General features: G+C 34.2%; 2 protein-coding genes across 2 annotated transcripts; both read left to right on the forward strand.

The window, feature by feature from the left end:
- Positions 1 to 1,571: 1,571 nt before the first annotated feature.
- On the forward strand, positions 1,572 to 11,256 carry LOC21385888 (protein TONSOKU). Its single transcript, XM_024171160.1, has 20 exons — positions 1,572 to 2,003; positions 2,569 to 3,366; positions 4,312 to 4,488; positions 4,734 to 4,825; positions 4,981 to 5,079; positions 5,302 to 5,753; positions 5,838 to 5,881; positions 5,982 to 6,146; positions 6,309 to 6,456; positions 6,656 to 6,769; positions 8,024 to 8,124; positions 8,407 to 8,530; positions 8,698 to 8,810; positions 9,084 to 9,195; positions 9,408 to 9,512; positions 9,605 to 9,671; positions 9,771 to 9,891; positions 9,975 to 10,151; positions 10,503 to 10,620; positions 10,703 to 11,256. The coding sequence occupies exons 1-20, from the start codon at positions 1,719 to 1,721 to the stop codon at positions 11,254 to 11,256; spliced, it is 3,966 nt and encodes a 1,321-aa protein (XP_024026928.1). The 5' UTR covers positions 1,572 to 1,718.
- A 944-nt stretch (positions 11,257 to 12,200) lies between these two features.
- LOC21385889 (polyphenol oxidase, chloroplastic) lies at positions 12,201 to 18,089 on the forward strand. Its single transcript, XM_010106656.2, has 2 exons — positions 12,201 to 12,996; positions 17,946 to 18,089. The coding sequence occupies exon 1, from the start codon at positions 12,351 to 12,353 to the stop codon at positions 12,972 to 12,974; it is 624 nt and encodes a 207-aa protein (XP_010104958.2). The 5' UTR covers positions 12,201 to 12,350; the 3' UTR covers positions 12,975 to 12,996; positions 17,946 to 18,089.
- Positions 18,090 to 19,404: the final 1,315 nt, after the last annotated feature.

The raw sequence follows: 19,404 nt of genomic DNA on the forward strand, positions 1-19,404 counted from the left end.
ATACACATCATGGAAAAATAGTTAACAAACGTAATATAGTACACATGATATTTACCCCGGTACAGTAGCCGAATTCGTGGAAATTAACTTTTTTGCAATGCGCAAAGCAGCCGAGAAAATTCCTCAAGAATTGTGGAAGCCTTCAGCCTCGTTGTTCAAGCTGTCAAAGTCGATGTCCACAATTTTCAGATTAGAAGATACGAGTAGAAACCAATTTCCTGCTGTACCGGAACACGACTAGATTTGGACTTTCGATTGCCATGGAAGGCAATATTCTTGGGTAACTACTAAACTCCAAGCTTTTCAAATTTTCAAGGTGAACCTTGATTGGAGTATTCAACCTTAAGTCACAGCTTTTGACTTCCAAATTCTCCAAATGTGTTAGCTCCGGAAGGTTATCCTTGATCCACTTCTCCGTTACAACGAGGCCGCCTAAGATTAGATTTCTGAGCTGCCTGCAGCCATTAATGTCGGTCCATAACGTAAACTCCTCACTTATTGAAAAGATTCGAGTCTTGCCGCAACAACATCAACACTCACTAGAGCATCAGTCTTTTAACTCCAAACACTCGAGTCGTTCGTTGTGCACACAAATATTTGTTATCCTCTGGCAATCTTTGAGTATCAGAGTGTCGAGCGATTCGAATTCAGAAATTTTAATGTCTTGAGACCACTCGTCAGTAATTTCCGCTTGATGCAATTCCAACAACTCAAGAGACTTGCGAGAAGCGAGAATATTGATATCGGCGATCATCCCGCGGTGCTTGATTGGCTTGCCGCCAGTGTACGAAACTGATTTGAGTTTAGGTGTGGATCCTCCGCCGTCAAGGTGAAACGAATGGATATTTGTGTGATGAGTTTACAACAACTGCAGACTAGAATGCTTCTTAAACCGTAAGCAAAAATCGAGATGGAAATCCTCGATCAAAAGGATCAAATCATGCTTAAAACCCAACATGAGGCCACTTAACTTCAGGGATTTGATTGTCTTGGCTGAGAATATGGTGTTTGGAAAAGTCTTGATTTTTGAGAACCATATGTCATGATTGATTGATTGTCATGAGAATATTGATTGAACAATACGCCAAAGTCTTGATTTTGGCTTAAAAAATTATACACTTAGAGAAAAATATAATTTTAAATGAGAATTTTTTATTATAATAAAAAAATTAAGACTTTTAATTAATTATAATCTCTATCTTTTAAAAATTATCTTAAAATATAAAAAAAATATTCCCGAATAGAAAAACTATAAATAAGAAATTATAGATTGTAAAATTCTTACCTCATTCGTTTCGCTGATTTGAGTTTAAAATTTGAGTTGATATGTGATTTTATGTGAGAGTTTTTTATTATAGTAAAAAAGTTAGATGTGACTGTTTATGAGAGCTTTTTACTGTAGCAAAACTCGAATTCTAAACTCAAATCAGCGAAACGAACGAGACCTACTCTCTACCATTGATATAGTTCTTGAATTAAGGATGAATTTTTATGATTCTCGTGTATTCTTTTTATCCTCCCAAAGCTTAAAAAGATATTTCCATTCGAGCAGCATAGGAAGGAAAAAAAAAAAAAAAAAAGGAAACAAAAGGTTTGGCGGGAATATATCAAAACCCAAATGGAAAAGTTTGGCTCCAAATTCTTAAAAAGTAAAATAAAATAGAATAAAGAAAGAAAGAGAGAGAATTAAGCAAGGTGTTGTTGTTGTTGTTTGGTGAATGGTGGCGATGGGCGACGACGATCCGAAGAGGATAAGCGAGGCGAAGCGGTGGTACAAGGCGGCGAAGGAGGTGGGAAACCGGGAGGAGGAGGCGAAATGGGCGAATGTGATCGGAAATCTTCTTAAGAAGAAAGGCGAGTACGTCGAAGCCCTCAAATGGCTCCGAATCGACTGCGAAATCTCATTCGAGCGTTTGAGTCCCAACCACTGCTTTCCTTCCTGTCAGTCCATCGGCGAAGTCTTTCTTCTCCTCAAGGATTTCCAAAACGCCCTCTTTTATCAGGTCCTTTCCTAGTATCATCTCCCTTTTCTTTAACCCTTTTTTTTTTAGATTTTTTTATTATTATTTAAAAAAAAAAATGGAATCAATAATGCCTTTGGACAAGCGAACACATTTCGCCTAAAGAAAGAAAAAAGTTGAGATTTTTTTAGTTCCTCACTTTTTTTAAGAACTAAATGGAGCAAATTTCTTGATTTCTCATTGTTACTCTGATGTATGTAAGCTAAAACTTGTCATTTTTGTTCAACTTTCTAGCTTTTGGCTTCTAATTCTCGTTAGAGTTGATAGAATCATACACAAATACATAAGTAGACTAAGTTTCTATATATTTGTTGTTTTGATGCCTTACTAGAGGTTCATTTAAAGTTAAAATTCTTTTTTTTTTTTTTAGCAGAGCTTATTATATATTTGCTGCTTCTGTGTGGTTTTCTGGTTTCCGCATCCGAATACTAGACTTTACAACAATTGAATAAATGCACTCAGAGCTTCGGACTGCAAACTTAAATTCCGCTTCGATCTAAGCTTTTTTTTTTTTTTTTTTTTTTTTTTTTTTTTTTAAATTTGGCAGAAAAAGCATTTAGGGCTTGCCAAGGATACGAATGACATTGTTGAGCAGCAGAGGGCCAACACCCAGCTAGGACGTACCTACTACGATATGCTTCTGTCAGTTAAAGATGACCAACATTTAGTGCGGAGTGCCAAAAAGTATTTTAAGTCTGCTATGGAGCTTGCACAAACTCTCAAGGAGAACCCGCCTGCAACTAATTATTCTTTCGTTAAGGAGTACATTGATTCACATAACAACATGGGAATGCTTGAGATGGAGCTTGAGAATTTTGGAGAGGCTGAAAAATTCCTGACGAGAGGATTACAAATTTGTGAAGAAGAAGAGGTCAAAGAAGATGATGATTCACGTACCAGGCTACATCACAACCTCGGGTTTGTTTATATGGAGTTGAGGAAGTGGGATAAAGCAAAGGGACACATGGAGAAGGACGTCGGGATCTGTAGGAGAATTGGGCATCGCCTAGGAGAGGCAAAGGGATTAATGAATCTTGGTGTATTGTATTACAAAAATCACAAGTACGACGAGGCGCTGAAAATCTATAGAATAGCATGTAATCTAGCGAAACAACTGGAGGATGAGGATCTTTTAGTAAATGAAATTGATCAAAATATTGAAAGTGCAAAAGAAGCTATGATTGTTATGGATGAGGTAAAGAAAGAAGAGCAAAATCTCAAGAAGCTAACAAGAGACATGAGCACTGCAAAAGGGACACCCCGAGAAAGGAAGTGCCTACTGCAGCTACATGCTGCTCTTGATAGTCTTATTGAAAAAGCGACGACAATAAATTATTGGTCGAAGGTACATTCTATACCATACATGTTTTTTTTTTTACCACCTTTCAATTCTGTAGCAGCTTCATTTCTGGTCGTTATAGGAAAAGTTTGCGTGTGGTGTCATTCTTTTCTATCTTTGTTATATACTTTTGCTCACATTGGCTTATTTTCCAAAGGCGGGAGTGATTAAGCTTGCATGCTAAGCATTCCTCATCTCATTAATGGATAATCTTTCATGTCTAGAGTTATGTCATCTTTCCTACTTGAATTTTTATCCTACTGACTGAATGGGATGGGAAATGAGTGTCAACAGTGTGTTTTTTATATCTTCGGTGTCATTCAGTGGATAAATATGAATGTATGCTCTTACCATCCATGTTACACAATGATCTTACCTATGAAGCATTATTTTGCATCTTAATGTGAACACTAGCTTTGTTAGGTCAATGCTAAATATTTTTTATGCTCTTTCATTTCCCGCACTTTATACAGTTTTCAACATACTCCTTTGGTTTTGCTTGGAATAGGACAGTCAGGAAGAGACATATCTTGTTCCTTATTTAAGGAAGCCGTCTGAGTTTTATGAAGTACATCACAAACTATTCTTTTAAGCACGACTAATATATGATTCGTTTAGTTGAATGCATTTATGTTGAAAATAAGTATTCACAGACGATGAGTTTCCACACCACTTGGAGATTCATGTAGCATATGATTGTAATGTGATGTCTTTGATGTCCTGTGTTCAGTGTTCTTATCTAAGTGTTTAAACTGGCTGATTTTTTATTTTTTTATTTTTTTATTTTTCATAATTGTATGGGTCAGTTGTTAATGGGAAAATAAAGTGGCTACTTGATTTAACTTGTGCGTAACTGTTTGCAGTTAGAGATAAAAAGATAGCCGAGAGATGTTTATAATTCTACTGCAATTTAAAGCTGGTTCATTTCCTCTTCTAAAATTTTATCTGCAGGTTCGTGAATTTGGAAAGAGGAAGAAGAGGATAGCAAGTGAACTTTATGACAAAGAAAAGTTGAGTGATTCATTTTTGACCGTTGGAGATGCGTATTATAACCTCAGGAAATTTGGCAAAGCCAGTAAATGGTACATGAAAAGTTGGGAAACATACAAGTCAATTGGTCACCTAGAGGTAATATGGTGGTCAGTCATTTGTCTTTTTAATGTTATTTGTAACGAAATAGCATGAAAAATTGGCAAAGAAATTCTTCTTTTGTAATAATCTGTAAGTCTTCTTACTGTTTTAGGTCAAAGTTTGATATCACTTGGTTTTCTTAGAGATAGTAGTGGTTGCCATTGGCCAAAATGCAGGCTTTATAGTTGTTTATGAGGAATGCTTATTTATGCACTTCGTGATATGAATTGGAAATATTTCAGGGGCAAGCAATGGCAAAACTTAACATTGGAAATGCTTTAGATAGTGATGGTAATTGGGAAGAAGCGCTAGCTGCATTTGAAGAAAGCTACAGGTACGGTTTTTATAGTGGGATCACGTTTTCCTTTTTTTCTTATTTTTTTCCCTTTCCCCCTTTAATTTACATTCTATCAATAGAGCGGTTGATAGTTTCACCTTGAGTCATCTTTGCTTTATGTTGATCTGTGCTCATTGTTTTCTATGTTGCAGGATTGCTATTGAAGCTAAGCTTCCTTCTAGGCAGCTTTCCGCTCTGGAGAATATGCATTATATCCACTTGATAAGATTTGATAATGATGATGAAGCCAGGTAAATGTGGTTCATGCAAACCTCTTACCAGTTAAACTCTGTCTGAATTTGAATTCAGTATTTTGTAAAATTAAGCACCAAAATACTTAAGTTGGGCATTTCAGATTTTAACGTGAAGGTGGTCAGTCATACGAAGCAAAATTACTGGGATTTCTTTTTTAATAAAGCACATGTCTTGTTGTCCTCAATTTATCATCTGTTTAAAAGGACACTGGCATGTAGGAGATTGCAGGTAGAAATCAACTTGTTGAAGCAATTGAAGGAAAGAGAGCTTGAAAAACAGGATGGGAAAGAGAATTGTTGCTCTGAAACTGATACAGAGGGAAGTCTTCGTAGTTTAGATGATGGGTTTAATGCATGTGGCTCTCCAGAAACCTTGGTTGGTATAGAAGAGGTGGATGATGATGTACCTTTAACTTCACTTCTTAAGTCCTCAAGGAGTTCACCCAAAATAAGACCAACTTGTATGGGAAAAGAGAAAATTTCGTCCAACTTTAGTAAAGTATCACCAAGAGGTTCATCTAAATCAGCCTGTAATCAGGAGGTAGTCGCTGGCCGCAAACGTCTTCGTGTAGTTCTTTCTGATGATGAGGATGCAATGTGTACTGAAGTACAGTGCTCAAAAAGCAGAACTCATAGTTGCCCAGTAGAGGATGTTGCTACATCTTATGAAAGTAGGTTTGAATTATAATTGATTTGAGATTCAAGAATCCTCAATGTGAAAAAGTTGATTGAATTGTGTTGTTTATTGTATGCAGCTAGACATAGAAGCAATACCGTCGGTCCGGCTTGCATCTTTCAGGTAGAAAAAAAAAAGAAAGAAGTCTCTGGACATTCTTGTAGAATATTGGCACATTGTGTTTCAGTCAGTGTGCAAGTGCTCAACTCTTTGGGTTTTGCAGGATATTTCAGCGGTTCCTTCTAACAGTGCAATCAGGTCCCATGACCCTGTTAACATTGAAGAAAGCTCTAGTTCACACAAAACTTCAGTTCCTTTTGTTACCACTCAAAATGACCAAGGTTTTAGGTCTTCAAGCACTAATGAACTTGATGTGAGTGCTTCTAAGGTAAATTCTTTTTTCTTTCTTTGTTCTTTTTCACTCTGGTCTTCTCATCTTACTTGCTAAGAAATGTTTCTGCGTACCTCTATATGATAGATTTTACCACATTGCTATAGCAGTGCTAGTTCTGTAAATTATACTATCATATGTCTCTTGTAATAATTGCAGCAATACATTACAATCAAGATTGACGAAGAGTTGATACATGTAGAAGCAGACTCATTATTGGCCACTGATAAATTAAGTATTGAGCATGTGAAGATTGAAGTAGCATGCTTTTACTACTTGCAACTTCCAACTGAGAAGAGATCAAAGGGTAGGCATTGGATTTTAAATTTAATGTGCTTCGTGCATATGATAATTGCCAGTACTTCAATCCTGAGAAGAAATTAACTTGGTCTGAATTAGTTTATTTTAACCATCTCTCTGCACATATACGCTTTCTGCCTCGTTCTCTCTTTCTATGGTAGTTTTCTTCGATACAATTTAGTAACACGGGCATTTTCTTTTTTTAGGGTTTCCCATTATTCAGCATATAAAATGGGGCGACAAAGTCATAGAATCATTGGAAACAATCAAAACACTCATGGATCATATGGGAAAAGTGTTGATTGAAGGTTCCGTAGATAGTAAGTATTCACACTGCTTTAAGTTCATTCTATGACTTTAATTTTGTAACTTTAGTTGATTCCTGCTATTTTGCGAGAATTAGCACTTGTAGGGACAGTATGTATCTTGTACAGGTAATTCCATTATTGAATTTACTATTTTGCTCTTTATGTTTTTCCATGAGTACATAATTGATAAAACTCATGCCGGAAGCTATGATCAGATTGTATTTTATTTCCCATTTGGTTGAGCTGCGTCTTATTTATCGGCTTTGTGACAAGAATAGTAAAAATTATTTTGACTATCATTAAAAATGAACTGTTTATTCCTCTAATATTTACAATCGCTGATTGAAGTAGTTGGTTGCTATTTTTCCCATCTGTGGAAATATGTTCTTAACTATTTTCTCTACTTAGTTACTTACCATGTATAATAGACAAGATTTTCTTTACATAGCTGAATATAAACAAAACTTGAAATGCTACAAATTAAGACAAATGACAAATACGCTGCTCAGTTGCGTAAAAAAGTTGGCTCATTTGCTATTGTATAATTTGGTAGAGATATTATGTTGTATTTTGTATTTCTTTTTCATGGTAAAAAATGTATAGAGCCTTACACTTTGTTATTCACGTATTCTTTGAAGTTCAGTGGTAGATAAACAAGATAGCTAATTAGCTCTTTGATTGATAATATGCTTGGTGATTCGGCAATCTTATTATTTAAACCCAAAATTTTAGCTAGTTCAGACTTGAATTTTTTATTTTTTTATTTTTTTTATTTTTTATAATAGGTCCTTTGTTACAATTGTCATATTGTTTGAAAATTATTCATTAAATTTTGGTTTTAAAAGGGAACCCAGGGGGAGAAAACCACTATTTTCATAAATGCTGATGAGACTGGTGAAATCTGGTTTTAAAAGGGTGTTATTCAGCTTTTTTACGTTGGAATAATACCACTTCAGAACTTTGTATGAGTGTCCAACGAGACTGACTATTGACTATTAAGAAATGAGATCATTTTTGTTTTGTTTCCCTACTTTTTATCCTCCCACAAAATGTTTAAGTATGTTCTGATTTATAGGCAATGCTTCGAAATAATTAATTTATCTGAGCTAGAATTCTTGTATTTTTGGTATTCTGCTAAGTTGTTGAGCTTTCATATATAATTGGAATTGTATGTTAGTTGTGAATTGGTTTCTTCACGAGCCATATGCTATTCGGTTTCTTAGCAAATTGTCCATTACATGTAACAGTAACTTCATGTGTGCACAGACTGGGTTCAGAAGCGCTTTATAAAAGTCTACGTGGAAGGCTGCAAGGAGGTATCACAGACACCCGATATAAAGTTGATGAAGAAGTTATACGATCCGGAGGTAACCAATGAATACGTGGTAGTATGGCAAAATCTTAAGTCTCTTTCCATATGCCACAAATTACTTTTAGATTCGTGGTTATATGAAGCATTTTTTTTCCCAAAGCAATTTTTCCCCTACAAATTAGATTCACTGTTATAAGGTGGATGTTACATTCCAACATTGTCCTCATGCAAGATTGGATGCACATGCTCAAATTTGAACGTGTAATGAAAGTTTTGTATCATGTTGGATTCGATAAAAGAGCGCATTTTTCATCTATTTATTTGCTGTGTCTTATAGGTTTCAGAAGATGAAGTTATTGTATCCGACTGCGAATTGCATGATTTATCAGTGACTCCACTACTCAAGGCCCTGGATGTCTACAGAACATTTGTAATGCTGGACCTTTCTCACAATTTATTAGGTAATTACATCTAATTCTTAGCCCGTCTTATGTAGGTTTTGAGCAATATTTGATGCTAAAATTTTATATCATTTTCATTTATATGCTTTTAAACATGAGTAATATCAATACCCATTAGAAGTGAGGTCTTTCAACTTTTGGTTAGTAACTTGGCTCATTATCTCCAGGAAATGAAACAATGGAAAAGTTGCAACACGTATTCACTTCATCAGGTGTAAAATACAGTACTTTAACATTGGATTTGCACTGCAATCAATTTGGTCCCTCTGCTCTGTATCAGGTCAGCAACCATTTCACTGCAACACGTTAAAGCTTGTTGTTTATCCCTTTTTGCTCTTTGTCAAGTGTTGATCTATTTGGAATGTTCTATTTTGTCTTTTATTCTCAACTTACCTTAACTACCCTCTGCAAGTGCATTGGAAGATGCAGAAATAGGATTTAAAAAAAAAAAAGTATCTTGCTGAGAATCTCGGTGCAGAGATATGTATATTTGGCAATTCAAAGTTTTACCATCTATATTTTGTTTCATAATGACTTTTTAATATTGTTTCAGATTTGTGAATGTCCGTTGCTATATACTAGATTGACAGTTCTAAATATCTCTGGAAACCGCCTCACCGATGCTTGTGCGTGTTACCTTTCAACTATTTTGCAAAATTGCCGAGGTAAAATTTGTCTTTTTTGTCCTCTTGCTCACCTAATTTCAGGTCTCAAGAGTTCCAGTACCTTATCAGTTACCAATGACTTGGAATATTATTGTTTCTTGTTGAATATCTACATATTCATTTAAATGAGTCACTATAAGACTGATGCTATCAATATGGATATCAGTTGACACCTGCCTGTTTCTTCCACTTATATTTCGCTTTGTTTGTAGCCCTCTATAGCTTGAACATAGAAGGCTGCTTTATAACATCGAGAACAATTCAAACTGTTGCTGATGCCTTGGACTCCGGATCCATACTCGAACAATTATGTATTGGTAAGTTTGCCTGCCATTTTGGCTATAACTGTGTCTTCTAAATTTATTTATTTATTTTTTTGGATTATTAGATTGTTAAACTCATCTTACAGGACATAACAATCCTATATCTGGCGATGCCCTTATTAGTTTACTGGCCAAGCTTACCACATTGAAACGGTTTGTATAAATTCTTAAACTCCTTTCTTGTTTCCAATTACATATGGCTATAGATATGCACCCAAATGAATAACAAATGCATTTTGAATTCACTTGTAGATTTTCAAAACTGTCTCTCAATGGTTTGAAGCAAAAAAAACCTATAATTAATAGCTTGTGTGAGCTCGCTAAAGCCTCGTGTTTGTCAGCATTAATGCTTGGTGAAACTGGTATTGGAACTGTAAGTAAACTCCACTGAATTCAAATTATGTAATAATGTTGGCATTTTCTTATGATTCTCATGGGATATGATATTTCTGGCAGGAAGGGGCATTACTGGTGACTGAATCTTTGTTCATTGGAACTGAGCCTGAGTCTTTAAAACTCGACCTCTCATATTGTGAACTTACATCTGAATACATTCTCAGATTAAATGCTGATGTGTCTCTCATTAGTCGCATTAGTGAACTCAACCTTGCAGGAAATCCAATTGGGCAGGAGGTTTGTTATTTTATATTGATCTGGTATTTCTTACATTTGCATTTGTCACCTTTCATCATATAGCCACAAAAAAATCATATATTTTCCCATCACGAAGTTTTCGTGCCATGACAGATATGGCTTTTACATATAGATTTCATCAGACATATAATTGCGAGCGATAACAATAATATGTCTCTCTGATATGTTTCATAAATAGAGAAAATATGCATTGTCTGTGAATAGGAGTCTGTCTAAAATGGGGGGAAAATAAAAAGTATTCTGGTAATATACAATAAAAAGCATTCTTGGTAATATACACGAGATATTTATATTCTAGCGCTCTCGCCTAACCATACTTCTGTGAAACAGGGTGGCAATGCCTTATCATCCCTGCTTTCGAACCCGCAATGTGGCCTAAAAGTTTTGGTCTTAGAAAAGTGTCAGCTTGGGGTTGTTGGAACTCTGCAAATACTTAAAGCATTAGCAGGTTAATACTTTGATGCCATATTTGTTTGTCTGACGGTTTCTGGGAACTTAATTGTGAATCATTCCTTTGATGGTTTTTGTAGATAACGAATCTCTTGAAGATCTCAATCTTGCTAATAATGTGGATGTTGATCAACATTCCACTCCACGGCGTGATGTAACTACAAAAGACAGCGAAGAACTTTTGCAGCCAGAGATTGGTGTACCCAAGTCTTCTCGCAAGGCAAGTGTACCCGAGGAAGTTGAGCCTGCTCAACAGGGTTTAGTCCCCGAGAACAATGACCTCGATCAGCTTGAAGTTGCTGACAGTGAAGAGGATCCTATTGGAGGTGAGGCCGCTGCCTCTGGGATTGATGATAGCTGTGCCAGTTCAAGTCAAAGAAACTCTTCATCTCCAGAGTGGCAGTTGGCTCAAGAGGTTTCGACCGCCATCAGCAAGGCAAAGACATTGCAGTTACTGGATCTTAGCAACAATGGCTTGTCGACACAAGTCTCAGAGAAATTGTACACCGCGTGGGCAAGTTCCAGGCCCCGTCCAGCTTATAAGCATATTAAGGATCAGACCATCCATTTGTTGACAAAGGGAAGAAAGTGTTGCATTAAACCCTGCTGCAGAAAGTGCAAGTTAGAAGTATAAATTTCTCAAAATGACTCTAAATAAAACTGCGCTGATTGTGAAATAGTTTTGGTGCGGTTAATCGCTTTGTTCATTGATTGTCACCGTGGGGGTGAGAGAGCAAACATGTTCATTTTTGTGTGGTGTCTATCTATTGCCTTGTCCTGATTAAAACTTGATAGTATCTATTAAATATTAATTATCTAGTGGTGAGATTTTTCAATATGAGTAGGTATTGTAAATATATATATATATATATGGATAAAAAGGCATTGTAAATGTTGCTACAATCAAGAAGTTTTATTTATTTATTTTAGATAGTAAAGTTGCAGGACTTTGTGCTTATGGATTGTTTTGTTTTGTATCATAATTCAACTTATAGTTAGAAACAAAAATGTTTAATAATTCGTTAGTGTAATTACTTTCAGCTGTGTTTTCCTGTATAGGACAGGAACGAGAGACAGACAGTTTTAGGCATGTTTTTGGGAAGCATTAATCTTTTGAGTTTTGATGATTGATACGTAGGACAGGAATTAGGATAGGCGGCTCTGTTGCTTGGATTTTTGGTTCGCCTGCCTCAGTCTAATGTTATTAGTAGCCTATTCTCACTTGTTCATTCCATTCATTCAACGGTCAACTATCCCAGTTAAATTCTTAATTTCTTAAAAATATCCTAATCCTCCAATGCTGCATTGCCACTTGGTCTAGAAGAAATTAATTACACAAAAAATATCTTCTTAGATTTCTTGAGTTTCATCTGAGACATTTTTTTCTCTTTCTTCCGTCTCTTGGTTTTATCTTATCCGACTACACGCATATGAATATGATGTCTCGTTCTGAGTGGCACAGCGAGCTAGGCCCACTCATTTCACCACACCCTTTACAGTTTTCAACCATTTCATTTTCCCGTGTATAAATGGGATTTATATATATATATATATATATATATATATGATAACGTTACCGACTTCCATTCTAATCTCAAATGATAATTGATGTAATTATAAAACCAAAACCGCCTCTTGTTTCTTTCTTCTTCGTCGATTCATCTTCCACTTTGATCCGGTCAGTTAGTACTAAACTACAAATACAAATACAAATAAATAAAGAGAAAGATGTACACTTGTCTCAACAGTCTCACCCCAATCTCCTCTCCCTTCCTCCGGCTCCATCCCAAACAAACGACATCTTTTCCTCCGAAACGCATGGAAAACGGCAACAAGTTCACCCTCAAATCCTCCTCCCCACAAAACCTCCTCAGCCGGCGAGATCTCCTCCTCTCCGCCACCGCCAGCGCCGCCATCTCTCCGACCCTCTCCTCCTCCTCCTCCTCCGCCGCCGCCGTAGAGGAGTTTCCGATAAAGCTGGAGGGGACGGTGAGCAGAGTGGTGGGTCGGCCTCGGAAGTCGAGGAGCAAAAGGGAGAAGGAGGACGAGGAAGAAGTCCTCGTGATCGACGGCATAGAGTTCGACAGCAGAATTCCCGTGAAGTTCGACGTGTACGTGAACGACGACTGCTCCGACGGCGGGAGTGGGCCCACGGCGGCGGAATTCGCTGGGAGCATGGTGAACGTGCCTCACGGGAGAGGGAGGATGCGGACAGGTCTGAGGTTGGGGATAACTGATCTGATCGAGGATGTCGGAGCTGATGACGATGATTCTCTTCTCGTCACTTTGGTCCCCAAGTCTGGTGTTGGCCTTGTTACTGTCGGGAGCATTGGGATTCAGTTTCTCTCCTAACTTTTACAACCTTATTTCGTCGGTAATTTCATCTTCAATTTTATTATGATGGGAAATTTCTATAAATACTTTTTGTTTTTACCTTTTTATTGTTTTATAACTTTTTTGGTTAAATAATTACATTAATAAAAAGTATTTATAAGAATTTATAAGAATAAGGGGTAAAAGTTGAGGTTAATGTAAGGTAAAGTTTTTATTTTTTTTTTCAAATTATAATATGTATGTATCTAAAGGTTGGATGAGCTTGTAATAGAGAAGAACATATTTGTAATTCATTCCTTTTTTCTATTTCTTTTTCTTTTCTTTTTTTTTTTTTTGGATGAGAAATTAGAGATCCTAGTTTATATGTTAGTAGATGACTTCTAGTATTAGGTTGAGAAATGAAGCGTGCATCCATGTTTGTTGAGGATTCATTAATACTCGATCTCACACTGGAATGAGCATATGTTTATATATAAGTGTGTGTGTAAACATAAAGCAAAAGAAATTTAATGAAAAGAAAAAAAAAATTGTAGTAAAGTAGAGCTATGGTCTAGACCCACCAAAAATATGCAGGCCATTAATTGATTTTAGTTAATTTAATTTATCATTAACTAAAATAAGAGTGTCTGCCCTGGTAGAATCTGCTAGTGGAGCTCAAAAACACATGCTCCTGTTTATAACATAACATATATATATATATATATATGTAAATTGTAATGTTACGTCCACCAAGATAATAATAGTGTGCATAAAAGACATTAATTAGGACTTATATATGTAAATAAAATTAGTTTAGTTATACCAACTTGAACTACATTTATGTATATAATCACCACAACAACCAAACCAAACCACAATTAAAAAATTAATACACTTCTTGCATTTGCTGATCTATAGCTAGTGTAGCAGAAGCCGTAACTCAAAATTAACACCCACAGCACACAACATTCAACATTTATTGGTGGAACACAGAGATCCAAATGAGAAACAACAATAATATTTCAGATATTACACTTTTGATAGACATATGCAATATCATATATATTCGAAATAAAGAAATCTCTTCCATGCATTATCTTCAATTAAACTATATGTTTGACTTACTCATACGGAAGGGGGCGTGAAGCTGTCAGGTTTCACAACTCTATTGAGAACTTAGATGTAAGAGAAAAATACTATAACAAGATCAAGGCATTAAAAACTTTTATAGAAACACAATCACTCACCTAGCTAGCTTATGTACTGCACAACTGGTTTTTCTTTTGATACATATTTTCTTCTAGAAATTTCCAAAATCATCTCCACCGATAAAAATATTAAAAGAGCGATTCACAAAAAAAACATTGAATCTCTACCAGCCGAGTAGAAGTAACAATCGAAGGTAGATGAGATACTTACTTCTACTCGGCTGGTCGAGATCCAATATTCTTTTTTTTTTTTTTTTTTTTTTTTATATTTATTTCCCCAACATTGATCGGAATAATAAAATTAGCGGATCCCTCCAACATTGATCGGAATAATAAAATTAGCGGAACTCGATTTTCTTGACGTCGAGCATAGGAGGCTTGGATGTATATGCTTATTAGCTATCAACGACCAACCAGATTTATTTGGATATCTCAAAAAGTTTGCTACCTTAAAGATAGAAAGAAGAAAATAAGCTTGATAGATGTCGCAGGTCAAAAGAAGAAAAGAGGACAGAAGATCGTCTATGAGATTAGATCCAGTGGAAACGATGCTTTATATAATGAAAGAAATTAAGAAAGAAAGATTTGACACGTCAAAATGTCTGCCTTACCCCTTCTTTAGAAGTACCACATTTAGTACACTCCCAAACAATACCGTACTACAATGCAGTACAATTTTTTACGTGCAGATTCACGATGGCTCTTTTTCTAATGTTGGTGCTGATTCTGGGAACGTAAGTTAGACATCAAAATCATATGACGATCAAATCATCAGAACCATACACCTGTATACAAATTTGACTTGCACAAGTAAACATCTAAGGGACAAGTTATTTTACTTTATTTTATTTTCTTTGCTTAAAACTTTGCGAATAACCATATTTGTTTGTCGTACCAAAAAAAATAGAAATGAAAAGAGTAAATAAAATGTTTAATTATTCTCTCTCTGTCTCTTTGTTTTTCTTCTCTCTCTCTATTAAAGAGAGAACACGGATATAACATGTGTCAAACTATACATTAAAAAAAAAAAAAAAAGAAGCAAAGATTACAAGCCCACCAAAATCCGCGAATTAAGCTTTAAGCTCCCAGACCCAACCCATGCAATTAGAACACCCTTTGGTAGTTGGTACATTTCCAGTGTATAATGCTAGTACGACTACAAAATTGCAGTACAATTAGAACACCCTTTGGTAGTTTTTTTTTTTTTTTTTTTTCTTTGTTTTTCTTAGGTACAAGAAAAGCACCTCTTAGTACTATAAACGAGTTTCAAACGGTTAAATTATCACGAAATTTTATGACATTGGTAAACGTTATGTAATTCTGATATAATATTGTTGATGTTACTTTTTTGTCCATAGATCTTTGATATGATTTAATGCTAAAATGTTCAGCATCATATAGAACATATATGTAATACAATATATAAAATTATCCGAGTAATAACGAATACAAGTATCCTTTTGTTCTCATTTTAATCTTAAAATTTGAAAACAAGAAAGAATTTTCCGATAGAGATATGAAAACATTTTTTAATCGGTTACACAATTGTGAATCAATAGATCTTCATGAAAATTATATTAAACTTTTCATGTACTTTTTGAGTTGTAACGGTGTTTTATTTCTACTCTAAGATGCAATTTAAAAAAATATAAGTTTTGTGGTAGGATATATATTGTAATATCCGAGATTTAATTAACCTTAAGCCAATAATAAATAAATTTAGTAAATTAAAATCATACACTATATTTACTATTTATTTCAAAGTTATTTGTTGGCATTATATTTTATTATTATAGCTATCATATGATTTTATTAAACTTATAACTTTGCTAATCGAGTTTTCAGTTTTAATGTGCAGTGCAACTAACTCGATGTGGAACTCAATGTGATAAACTTATGAAGAAAAAATGATATTTATTATGATTATTTAATATGATATTTTACCTCTATTATGATTGATTTAATGATAAATTATTATTTTATATTTTTATTATATGGATTTATATAAATGTGTTGAGGATTTAGTTGCTATTTTGAGTTTTTGTGAGAGAAGGCTATGTTACAAATTGAATGAACTTTAGGCACCTAATTGAAGAAGAAAAATAGAGACTTTAGAGCTGATTTTATGAGGTTAGGACAGCTGTTAGAGGCTTAGAAAAACCTAGACACTTGTCCTACTATAAGGTCACTTTACTTTTGTTTGGTCTCTGTCATGTTTAGACTTCATTTTTTAGTCTATTTTAGCAAAAAAAGCCTAGAACTCCGACCATAACATTTTTTTCTCTCTTCTCACTCCTTTTCTCAACCAAAACTCAGAATCAAACCTAAATTTTCAAGAGAGAATGAGCTAAAAACTCAACCAGCCCATTTCAACTCATTTTCAACCTAGAACCAAAAATAACCATCAAGGTTTTGAGCTTCTATTCACTTGGGAACACATTTTTCTTTGATGTAACTTCTTTCTTATGTTAGAAACTAAGATTTCAAAGATGTTGAAATCCTACTTGAGATTCAAATTTTTTATGTGACTTATCATGCATGTTGGTTGTAGACTCTTAAAAATGAGTTTCTTAAAGTTTTGGTTCAAATATTGGTTTCTGGGTGAAATTAATGATTTTAGCTTGATATTATTGATGATTATTTGAAGATAAACTCTTATTAGGATGATGATTCATGTATTTGAGAGTGGTCTTTGAAGATTAAGATCTGCATGCTAGGTATTTGATGAAATGTTCAAATATAAGTCCTCTGTACAGCCTATGTAGATTCTATTTTCGTTCTATATATACTTATGATTTTGATTGATCTTATATTTTTCTATTAAATTATACATCTCAAGCTTTACGTGAATTTTTGAATCACTCTAAACGGATTTTTCTACATTTAGTTATGAATTTTATAAGTTCAGCTAAAAAGCTATCATTTTCTTGACGAGATTATACTTCAATCCGGATTTCAGGCTATTTTTGGTTAGTTTAAAAAATCTTAAACCTATCATGTAGTAGTTCTAAAAAGAGGGTTTTGAGTCCACTTTTATTTGCCACTAGTCTCATAATATTTTGAGTTTTGATGAATTTGTTATGAATATTTTCGTAACAATGCGCAGTTATGTGTTTTGTTAAATGATGATATGAATGTGATGTTTGAAAGCTATGGTTTTTAAAAGTTAATTAGCACATTGAAGGCTCCCCACAACCAGCTAGTTTGTGCTTGCAAAGTGGTGATCAAAATTTAGGTAAGTAGAGTTAAACATTTTCAAAACTGCATCACAAGACCTATTTGACATAACTTGTTTAGAATTGTGATTTATGCAAGTTTATTGTCTTAAAAAATTCTTATATGATTATGTTCAAAGAGTATTCATGATTAATTATTTTGAAAGAGATCATGATATTTACTTATTATGTTTTTATGTTTTAAGAGATTTTATGGTGTGGTATATGAATGAGAGGTTGAGTAAGCAGATGTGTGAGGGACTGGTGCCCCAAATTAGAGAAATTGTCTCTTTGAGACAACTAGAGAAAATTGGTAGTGGGAAGTCTCTTGTTGATCACAAGAGAAAGAGATTCTAAAAACCCCACTTAGTGTTTAAGAGAAGAGAATTCGCCAAAATTAGAGAAGATCTTATATAGAGAGACTTACTTGGAACCGAAGTTCTGTATCATACGTAAACTAAGAATAAGTATAAAAGTTTATGAACAATGTTTAACAAAGAGATTTCAGCCATGGAGATTTTAGATACTTACTTTATTTAAAATCTACTTATTGAGTTTTTGTTCATTAGTTTTACCTTGTGATGCAGATGATGTTATTGTTGCCGAAGAATAAAAAAAATGATTTCTATGGTTGGCTGAGTACTCCAAGTCCTACATCTGACATCTTGCTTATGTGTACTTCCAAACAATAGATGGGCCTAAAATGTTTATTTATTTTTTGTTATTATGTTGCTTTTGAATAACTGTTTAATGTCTAAGATTAATAGTTGTAATCATTTTGCGCACTGACTCATTTTGTTCAAAAACCTTTACGAAAATTTTGTGATGACTTCAACCACAAGTTTCTGCATCTTAAAAATGATATTGTTTTAAGTATAGAAAGTATATTTTAAATAGGACCACTTCGCTAAATTCAATCTTAGACCGGTTTAACATTGAGGGCGTTACATATATAACAAAAAAATAAAAAATAAAAAATGATGGATTTCGGCATGATATATATATATAGGAAATGTCTTTAGTCCGGCAGCAACTATTTACCTGACTTATCCGGTAAGTGATTTTCAGCCATTGATGGAAATGGATGGGTGGGATTCATCACATCCTTGCAGAAGCATTCACAGGTGCTAGCTTCCGTACACTGCAAGTGGCAGCTTTTATTGGCCATGTGTTGAATGAAGAGAAAAGGGAGAAGGAAGAGTGAGGTTGGTGGCCACGTGTATATGTGAGAGACAAGGGATGATGTGAGAGACAAGGGAGATGGCTGCAGGGAAAAAATATATTAAAAAAAATGTGAAACCCAATTTTAAAAAAAAAAGCTCTTTTTTTTGAACAAAACAAAGAGAGGCTTGATTAGCGAAAAAAAAGAGTGAGGCTTAATCGTTTATGGAGGGGGAAAGAGCTTAGTAAAAACAGTAGCTTTTACAGTTTTACAGTAGGCGAAAAATGTAATAATCGTGTATGTAAAATTTCATTATTTTTTGATGTCGTTTTTATTTTATTTTATTTTATTTTTTAAAGATGAAAAATAAAGAAAATCATAAAAAATAGAATATTCATCAAAAAAATGTGCCACTTATTGCATTAATTGCTAAAAATTATATATTAATTTTAGAATGTAAAAAATAAATAAAACTGTACATTTTTTACCCATCCCGGCCCCTGAGCTGGCCCCTAGCGCGCCCCACTACGCGAGCCGGTGACTTTTTGACAAGTTTTACTTTTTTTGTCAATTTTTGAGGCAATTTTTTCTGGCATGCCTAGAAAAATGTAAGGATTGTATCTGCAAAATTTCATTATTTTTTTACGTCGTTTTTATTTTATTTTATTTTTTAAAGATAAAAAATAAAGAAAATCATAAAAAATATAATATTCATAAAAAAAATAGTGCTGCTTGTTGCATTAATTCCTAAAAATCATATATTAATTTTAGAATATAAAATATAAATAAAAATGTAAATTTTGATATTTTATATTATATCGAAATATGCTCTTAAGATTTTGTATTTTTAATAATATTAAAACAGTATTTTAATCTTTTTAAAA

Source organism: Morus notabilis, unplaced genomic scaffold (genome assembly GCF_000414095.1).
Source record: "Morus notabilis unplaced genomic scaffold, ASM41409v2 Scaffold278, whole genome shotgun sequence".
NCBI lineage: Eukaryota > Viridiplantae > Streptophyta > Magnoliopsida > Rosales > Moraceae > Morus > Morus notabilis.

Excerpts from the sequence above, each read along its gene's own strand:
- LOC21385888 (XM_024171160.1), top strand. The coding sequence starts at position 1,719 with ATGGTGGCGATGGGCGACGACGATCCGAAGAGGATAAGCGAGGCGAAG. Across the intron at positions 9,513-9,604 it reads ACTCGAACAATTATGTATTG|GACATAACAATCCTATATCT; the intron begins GTAAGTTTGCCT and ends CTCATCTTACAG. Across the intron at positions 10,152-10,502 it reads GAAATCCAATTGGGCAGGAG|GGTGGCAATGCCTTATCATC; the intron begins GTTTGTTATTTT and ends TCTGTGAAACAG.
- LOC21385889 (XM_010106656.2), top strand. The coding sequence starts at position 12,351 with ATGTACACTTGTCTCAACAGTCTCACCCCAATCTCCTCTCCCTTCCTC.